Source organism: Haliotis rufescens, unplaced genomic scaffold, assembly GCF_023055435.1.
Source record: "Haliotis rufescens isolate VD_foot unplaced genomic scaffold, xgHalRufe1.0.p SCAF_43, whole genome shotgun sequence".
Lineage (NCBI taxonomy): Eukaryota > Metazoa > Mollusca > Gastropoda > Lepetellida > Haliotidae > Haliotis > Haliotis rufescens.
The window spans coordinates 1,081,871-1,091,753 of NW_025964146.1; the positions used below are offsets into that span (position 1 = coordinate 1,081,871).

At 42.3% G+C, this 9,883-nt stretch overlaps 1 protein-coding gene across 1 annotated transcript; it reads right to left on the reverse strand.

Annotated features, from left to right (window-relative positions):
* Window positions 1-2,648: 2,648 nt before the first annotated feature.
* Window positions 2,649-9,564, reverse strand: LOC124124527. The gene is made up of 4 exons (XM_046487711.2): window positions 9,376-9,564; window positions 7,841-7,988; window positions 6,035-6,276; window positions 2,649-3,321 (listed from the first exon to the last, which is right to left on the reverse strand). Exons 1-4 carry the CDS (start codon window positions 9,425-9,427, stop codon window positions 3,110-3,112), a joined length of 654 nt encoding a protein of 217 aa, XP_046343667.2. The 5' UTR covers window positions 9,428-9,564; the 3' UTR covers window positions 2,649-3,109.
* Between the last annotated feature and the right edge of the window lie 319 nt (window positions 9,565-9,883).

Below are 9,883 nucleotides of genomic sequence, written 5' to 3' on the forward strand. Positions count from 1 at the left end.
TCTCCTGAATCTTGTCAATCACATTAGTATCAAAAGGGACGAAAAGTTCAATGATATAAATGATTTCATTGGTTTATGATGATGGACAAGATTAGGTTTGTTGGCCTGGATAGGTCTGAGGCTGAATACTGGCCTATTCCACAGAATATTTGTATTTATATTGGGACCTCTGTGTCAAAACCACAAGCATGGCGAAGACGTTAATAAATGGATCGAGTCACTCCATCATGTGGCTTAAGATACTGTGTTTGTGCCAAAGCTGGGCATCCACTGACAATGTGTTACAATGTGGACAGTCTCATTAAATTTATTGCATAATCTAATTTTATATTTACATTTTGATGCAAAATCATACATTCGAATGACTGTTCCTGAACAGCAAACAGAAAGCCTTCTGTTTCACTTTTCAGGCCAGCCGACTCATCCAAGCAAGGACTCTGCAGAGTTGCTGATCCTCTCAAACCACTGCACATAAACTCGGTGCAGTGGTCGTTCAGATAGTCTCTCCTTGAAAAACTGAGTCTGTGCCGATTTGATATAGCTTTTCTCTTGTCTGATACTCGTTTCTGTACCGCCAAGCAGTACGGAACCATCAACAATATCAACATTGACATTGCGATTATATACTGACACGCAAAAGAAACGTCACCAAGGATAAATATATGAGAAACCTTATTTGTCCAAACACTGTAACACATACTTTGAGACATATTAAAACGATGAAACTTGGCAAAACTGATCATCAAGGTTGAAATTAAAGTGTCAAATGTTCTTAAAGTGAAACACAACACTAGTCTGTGAGAAAATGGCATCACAAGTCAGTATCTCGTGTGTCCGCCATGTGCATTGATAACTGCCGTGCAACGTCGATACATGGAATGGATGAGGCGGTTGATGGAGGCCATAGGCACTTGAGGAACGCCTGACGCAGTTCAGCTGCAGTTGTCGGCCTTGGTCGGACGTCATTCAGAAGTTTTTGAATCTCGTCCCACAGGTGCTCAATGGGATTTAAATCGGGACTGAGGGCAGGACACGGCATGATTCTGATGCCATTCTGCTGGAGGAAGTCTCTTGTTGCTCTCGCAGTATGGGCACGGCCGTTATCATGCTGAAACTCGTAGTTGCGGCGACGTGCCAAATGAGGTATTGCGTGTGGTCTTAAGACTTGATCATTGTACCGAGCTGCTGTGGCACCATTGCCTCTCCCTGGACCGATGTTCTGGAAGACCACAGGGCCAACCCTCTGTGCAAGACCAATTCAATCCCGCACCATGATGCCCGGAAAACCCCACGAATCTCTCTCAACAACACAAGCATCCGAATAACGTTCACCACGGCGTCGCCAGGCTCTTTGCCATCTGCTGTTTAGATACAGTAACTGCTCTCGTCTGAGAAGAGGACTCTTCTCCACTGCTGGTGGCGCCAATGCTGGTGCTGTGTTGCCCACTGAAGACGGTCCCGACGATGACGTGGTGTCAGAATGGGTCCTCGGTGTGGCCTGTGACAGTGGAAGGGTCTGCTCGTCAATCGTCGACGCACGTTTTCGCACTTATGTGTCGCTTGTTTGTTCCCCATGGTCTGTCGAGCAGTTTCCACAGCAGTAACAAAGTAATCTTGAAGATGCTGTCGCACAATCCTGACGTCTGGTGGTGACCCTTGGTCTTCCACTACGTTGTCGGTCATCTGTAGTGTTGGTGGTCTGGTACCGTTGCTGGAGCCTGTATATGGTCCTTACGTGGACTTGAAATGCATTAGCTACTTGTCGGGTGGTTTGTCCAACTTGTAATCGTCCAAGGGCTTGGTGTCGCTGATTTGTTGTCAATCTTGGCATGTGGTAGCAATTTAATAACGAATGAATGTTATCCGATCTGGGTGGATTTTTATAGGGCAAGAAATGGGGGAACGAGTGCGCATTTCAATTTGCACGGAACTCACGTGCATCGGGCTACCATGGCCGTTGCCATGATGCGTATGGGCGATCGGTTTTATTGTCATCTGCTTTGTTTTTTTATCATCAAATTTCATTTTTCTGGACAAGGTAATGTTAAATTTTAGAAACTTTGACAAAAATTACCCAATAACTTTTCATGCAATGTTACTTGGGGTGACGTTTCTTTTGCGGTCCAGTATATGATTATGTCCCACATCCTTGGCTCGTTTAAGAAAACTGTGGAATGCATTGTTTTCATCATGAGTCTTTACTTGCTTCACAAGACGAGTGCACAAGACAATTCTATCATCTAACCAAGCCCTCCCATTATTATTACTACTACTACTACTACTACTACTACTACTACTACTTGGGCGGTCGGGTAGCCTAGTGGTTAAAGCGTAAGCTCGTCACGCCGAAGACCCGTTTCGATTCCCGACATGGGTACAATGTATGAAGCCCATTTCTGGTGTCCCCCGCCGCGATATTGCTGGAATATTGCTAAAAGCGGCGTAAAACCATATTCACTCACTCACTACTACTACTACTACTACTACTACTACTACTACTACTACTACTACTACTACTACCACTACTACTACTACTACTACTACCACTACTACTACTACTACTACTACTAGCAAGATTCCCACAGGATAAAATACCATGGTAGATACTCAAACTTATATATATTTACACGACAACTTGAACTTCTAGGTGTGTATATGATTTATTCTTGTTGAACGCCACACTAAGCACTGTTCCATGCATATGACAAGGATGCCCCATTCAACACGTCATGGTACAGTATGCTTGATATAATTTTGAATTATTAAAAAAAAACACATGTACATCTTATAGGAGACTTTGAAAAGTTTCCTTTTCAAAATGTCGTACAAATTAGATTGTTCTCTTGGGGGATTCGAAAGAAATGAGATTAACGCCGTTTTGAACTACAGTATTTCAGTTATATCACAACGTGTTAACTTGACAAGCCAGGAATGACGCAGGATCCGACGTTTACCCACGAGCACAGGTATGGTGCTGACAAACCTGGAAATATCATCAGACTGAACCTGGGATTCGAACCTATGGTCATAGTGTTCTGGCACACGGAAAGGTCGCAACTCTGTACAGCGAAAATATGTCCATCAGTAACACATCCGAGAACATTTTTTGCTAGAGGTCTATCTTCAGTTGCATGGTGGAACACGTGGCTATGTTGTAGGAGTAGATGGAACATTGGTGGTTGACATACGTCATCTTGTCACACTGGAACAATTCCATGCACCTAGCAGCGCACTCTATAGGGGAGGCTACTTGGATGATGTCGAGCATCGTCGTGTTGACGAAGTTGAGGCTGGGGACGAGGTCGATGTAGTTTGTTATACCTGTGAAGAGAACAGAACACATGATTAATACAAGTATGGCTCATCACTTCTGGTCATTTTCTCCAGGAATAATACGTCAATATTACATTGTTTATTGGATGGAGCTGCATGAAAAAGACTCGCTAAACTGCAAGCCTCTATCTGTCTGCTGATTATGGCAATCAATGTATTTATGTTACTTTAAAGTTAATGTACTGTTATAAAATATGCTAGAATAATAAACCATGTTACCATGTTTGGAGGTATATAATCACGAAATATCACCATTACTTATTAACGATGTGTGCATATGTTCCAGTTACTGTACTGTTCTAAAACACCTGATCAAAACTCAAGTTTATCGCTATTTCTTGAAAGGCACACTTAGCACATTTTGTCATTACTGTAACAAATATTCCTTGCCGCAGGAATTGCTTGTGTTCACTTATCAGGACACCAGCAGCTATTTTCGTTAATTAATTATCGCGATATTTCGTGATTCTATTTCAAGTAGCGAGGACTACAGGCATAATACCAGCTACACATCTCCTGATATGGTCAGCTGATGTTTGAGACGGTATATTTCACACAAAACAATGATCAGACACAATGTCTAGAGCGCGTTTGATACTGTAGTTAGTAATGATTGGCCGTTTGTATTTGTTTGTTTGTTTGTGTGTTGTTAAACGCGGCACTCAGCAATATTCCAGCTATATGACGGCGGTCTGTTAAATAATCGAGCGTGACCAGACAATCCAGTGACTGACATCATGAACATCGATCCACGCAATTGGGATCGATGACATGCATTAACCATGTCAGCGAGTCTGACCACCCGATCCTGTCAGTCGCTCTTACGACGCGTATAGTCGCCTTTTACGGCAAGCATGGGTTGCTGAAGACCTATTCTACCCCGGGTCTTCACGGGTGGCCGTTTGATGATAAGGGGTAGGGGGTTTGGAAGAAGCATGTGTGTGCATCTCCCTTTTCACTGTATTGGCAACTTCATCCATACTATGGATGTATCAGGACACTACCGACTGTTCGAGTACAACGTTGCCTATGTAATGACGTCATATCGTCAGTGTTATTTCTGATGAACGTGACGTCATACCATTGTTTCGAACTCCGAGACGTTATACGTAAAATATAGAATACTAAACGAGCTCCCGTGTAATACCAATTTTATGAAACGAGTGAATAGTTCTGGTATCTGACGAGCGAAAGCGAGTCAGATACCACAACTATTCACGAGTTTCATAAAATTGGTTTTACACGAGAGCGAGTTTAGTATTTTATTTATTACTTGTCATTTATAATGTTTTTAGAATTATACTGTTGAGTGTAAATAGGCTGACGCCTACACGATCCATGGCATAATCCAATTGAGTTTAACAGAATAATACTTCAAACAATCAAAAGTTGAAACGTATGAATCTAATATCATACAATGGTCCACCTTTAGAATTCAGGCGTTCGTCCCACAAAATGATCGTAGTGCTAAGGCTATCACAACTCACATAATTTAACTTAGACTAACGACTGTCGTTGCGCTAGAGTACGATCGCCTTGTGGATGGGGCCTTGCACCTCAAAGTTTACAATCACGTCACAATACCCGATGACGTAATTTGTTGAATTTTGTTGCAAGATCCATCGGCGAAACAATGCCATGTGACGTCAGCCTAGCAACAAGGTTGCTGGGGTCATCGAGTGTGCATAAGCTCCTCTCAGTGATCTATCATCTCCACACACAATGTCGTTGAATACGCCAAGGGATGTTGAGAGCTTTCAATATTTGTTCGTGAAACGTGTTCCGAGAGTACATAAGCACGCGTTTTGGTATTACACAATGTGTAATAAAGCTGTATGTTTATTAAACGGGTGATCTCTTCACGGGCAAGTAATAATATAAGATAGCTACGCGATAAATCGCAGAGAACAATGAAGAACGCAAAGTGACGTCACATCTGGAGATTCGAACATGCGGTCGCAACTAGATTACGTCAAATATTGGAAGATGTTATTTTTGAGAGGGGAGTGTCTATAGTGAGTTGTCCCCCATAGGTGTTGCTCGGCAACGAAGATGAGCGCGGTGGACAAACGATCGCATCCAAAAGGGTGGACATATGACAATCGGCATTGGGAGAAAAGGTACAGGTAATTGACATGAGGACTGCGAGGATATGCGGGAGTACCCACCTGTGCATAAAACGGTCCGATATTGCCGAGGTCGGATTCTATTCAGGGAGTCATTATAATTAAAATACGAATGGGTATCTATGAAGCTCGTACATTTCACCATCATCCTTTAAGGAGCTCTACATCATATTGATATCTTATATATGAAAAAAACGACTCGTGGTCGTTGTTTATCGTACAACGAGTCGTTAATTTCTTAAATAGCACCAAAGAAATTTCAAATTTTAAACAAAATCAGTAGCTCCAAACTCAAACTTTCAGACTGACTGTGAATTGGGTCAATAGTACTAAACCGACATGGTAAGAAAACCCCCAGAAATGTGTATAATAATAATCATTATAATAACCGGCCATTTATAATTGCTCAAAGCGATATTATTATCTCGGTCACTGGATCAGTGTGCACTCAAGAATCATTCTCAGCTCCCTGTTGCGTATACAGCCCAAGCTGCCTGTCAGGCGCTAGAAGGTTAACAGCCACATTGCCATCCCATCCTACCGGGTACCCATTCAAAACACTGGTTAATACGTACATTTTTCGCAAATAGGAAAGTACGGCATGTGACAGGCTGTTGTCCTCCAAGTATAAACATCGGCAGACAACAATGCCAGCCGAACACAAACTTCGCCAGCATTCATTTGATCTGGTTCACTAGAAAGTCCAGACCAGTCGGTGTATTCCGCTTCTTCGCCATTCGGCCATTTGAACTGCCCACTGCTGGCTTCGTACTCGAGGGCTATCCAGGCATCAGTGCAGTAGGCAGACCCGACGTCGCTACACAGTGGAGAACATGTACAGTGAGTTTATTGCAAATTCAGCAGGTGTACCTGGTAGAACAGAACGAAATACACTCTCACCACCGATACCCCCATGTGGAGCTTGGGTTGTCCATTGTTTTGTTTGTTGTTTAACGCCGCATTCAGCAATATGCAGGCTATATGACGGCGGTCTGTAAATAATCGTGTCTAGACCAGACCATCCAGTGACTGACATCATGAGCATCGATCTACGCAATTGGGATCGATGACATGTATCAATCAAGTCAGCGAGCCTGACCACCCGATCCAGTCAGTCGGATCTTACGATAAGCATAGTCGCGTTTGACGGCAAGAATGGGTTGCTGAAGACCTATTCTACCCCGGTTCGTCACGGGTCTTAGTAGTTTTGTTTGTTTGTTTGTTTGTTGTTGAACACCGCACTCAACAATATTCCAGCTATATGACGGCGGTCTGTTAAATAATCGAGTCTGGACCAGACAATCCAGTGATTAATATCATGAGCATCGATCCACGCAATAGGGATCGATGACATGCATCAACCATGTCAGCGAGCCTGACCACCCGATCCTGTTAGTCGCCTTTTACGACAAGCATAGGAATCTTCACGGGTCTTAGTAGTAGTAGGATTAGTAGTAGTAGTGGTAGTAGCAGCAAAAACAACACCTACAACTACAACAACAATACTATTATTATTCTTATTAGTGCTAGTAGTAGTATTGTCATTGTAGTTGTTGTTGTTGTTTTTACTGCTGTTGTTTGTTTTGCCGCGTCGGAATAGGTCCCCAGTGACCGACATGTTGGTGTTAGGAAGCGACAATTAGGGGTTTGGCGCAATGCCGTGACTGTCAACGTACCCAGTCTGACCCAGACACGATTATTTACAGGCCGCTGAATTTTAGTTGACTGCGACGTTCCACAACAAACAAATGGCTTTTCAAAATATCAAAAGTTGACGTCGATACCCCTATCCTTTTGTTTTGATAGACGTAATTCAATAAATACCGATAACTTTGTTTATTATCAGATTCTCCAAAAGAAGAAACCGCTTGTTTGAGATCAGACAACATGTCAACATCTCCCAGGTTATGTTACTTTCCCGACTAGTCATTGGTCAGTAAGTAAATGCTCACATCAAACACAAAAAAAGCTACATAACCCTTTCAATAATTATTTGACTATCTATTTGAAGTTTCTTAAGTCTCAATTCAAAGCATTCAGACTTAACTGCCGGGGAAAAGAAAGTAAACATTTGAAAACTGGATTTGACCAAACTATTGCAACCCTTACCAAAATATTACCAGGCTGACAACAATCGCCTGAACACTGCAAACGTAAAGATCAAAACACAACCATGATACCCGCAGCAAATACATCACCATTGATAATCATTTTTTATTGTTCATTTTAGCCACAATTAAACACAGGTGTATACTTTCTTTTGTTACCAAAACATTTTTACAATAGTGTTTTATTTGTTTGTTGTTTAACTCCGCATACAACAAGTGGCATAAATGCGTACTCGCTCAGCGCACGCACATATCAGCAATACAACTACCTACTCTATGAGAAAGTCTTCAAGGAACTCCATGGTCTGCGCATCAGGTATGGTTGCGAGGTGATACCCGGATGCTGCGCACAGAGCCTGTGCGTCAGCCTGATTCGTCTCAACATCCGGGACGGTGTAGTGGACTGTAAATTCCTTAGATGCTGAAACAGGAACGGACGTGTATGTCACACGACTTACTTACCGGGAAACGAGCTTTTAGTATTGGCCCAGTCACTCCTAGTTTTTGTGGACAGAATGAAGACATGAGTGTTAACCTTCTAGCACCTTAGATGCAGTTTGAGTTCTTTACTCCCCAGGGAGTTGAGAATGACACGTGAGGGTACACTGATCCATGAGAATTAAACTTGTAAGGTTAATTAAAGCGAAACATGTTTAGAAGGTTTTACAAGTACGTCTTTTAATATTTCACTCGCATCAAATTTTTGAGCCAGGGTCTTCAGAAATCAGGTGGTGGTCAGGCTCGTTGATTTGGTTGATGCATGTAATCGATCCCAATTGTGTAGATCGATGCTCATGATATTTATCACTGGATTGTCTGGTCCAGACTCGATTATTTACAGACCGCCGTTATATAGCTGGAATATTGCTGAGTGCGACGTTAAACAACAAACCAACCAACCAACTTTGATCCAGGGGGACGGTTGGGTGGCCAAGTGGTTGAAGCGGTTACTCAATACGCCGAAGGCCCGGGTTCAATTCCCCACATGGTACGTGTGAAGCAGAGTTCTGGAGTCCCCCACATTGATACAGATGGGCACTTATAAAATCTATATTTACACATGGACCCAAGGATGGTGGCACAGTTTCTAGTGCCACTGTCACTGCATCCAGAACAGTATCTTCACGATTACCAGATAAGAATACCATATTCACAACAGAAGCAAACGCCATTTTAACAGCACTAAAATATATCAACACCCAATCTAAACATAAACAATTCAAATATGCCTTGTAAACACCCTCATCCACTTCATTATCTCGCAACTGGCCAATATGACATCGTCTTTTGTTGGTTACCCGACTATGTTGGAATCATTGTTAACACCATGGCCGATGCTGCTGCGAAGCAGCGCTCAACAAATCTGTGACACCCCTTTTTATCTCCTATCCCACATGTTTATTTCAACTAATTTCAAACCGAATCTGTGATATTCTAGTTGATGAAAGGTTTTTATTAAGTCTAAAGATAGGTATTAGTAATGTAAAACTTCTCGTCACGATATGGCTGATATTTTGTTGATGTGACGTTACATTCTAACACACCAACTCAATAAATATCATTCTTTACATGGATGCACGTGAGGTACACAGTCAAATATCACACATGGCATGGAATGGATACACCACCGAATATCACGCTTTGCATGGTATGCACGTACAACACACCGCCAAATATCACGCTTTGTATGGTATGCACGTGCAACACACCGCCAAATTTCACGCTTTGCATAGTGTGCACGTGCAGCCCACACTCCTGATCACCTGATCAAGGTAAGACCGGAAATCTATGCTAAAAACAATGGTTACCTTTGATTTGGTGGACTATCAGAAAACAGGACATCCAAGGAAAAAGCCACATGGTCCCAGCGCTGCTCCTTATCGCAGACCCAGTCCGCTACAAATGGGCTTATTTTAGGCGTCGTGTACGTACATCATTTGGCAATATTGATAAACACTATTGATTGGGACAACACTCTGACGATATAGACCAAGTCCTTGTCACATCAGAAAATACGCCAACATCAATTTACATTTACATTAACGACAAGTGGTTCGTGAATAATTTCTATACTCTTATTTCACTGGTTTTACTGGGCATTCTGAGGTGAAGAATCCATGACGATGAATAGACCCATCACACTGGGAATGTGATGTGGTTGATATAATAGATGATCGTTTGTTATTGACAACATCCTCAACAGACGCTACCATTCTGAGTTGTAAGAAGTATCTTTGAAAGTGACCACTTAGAATATCAATTTTAGCGCAGTGCCATACGTTTTTCGAAAGGTTATTCGACCGTTGTGCGTGTATA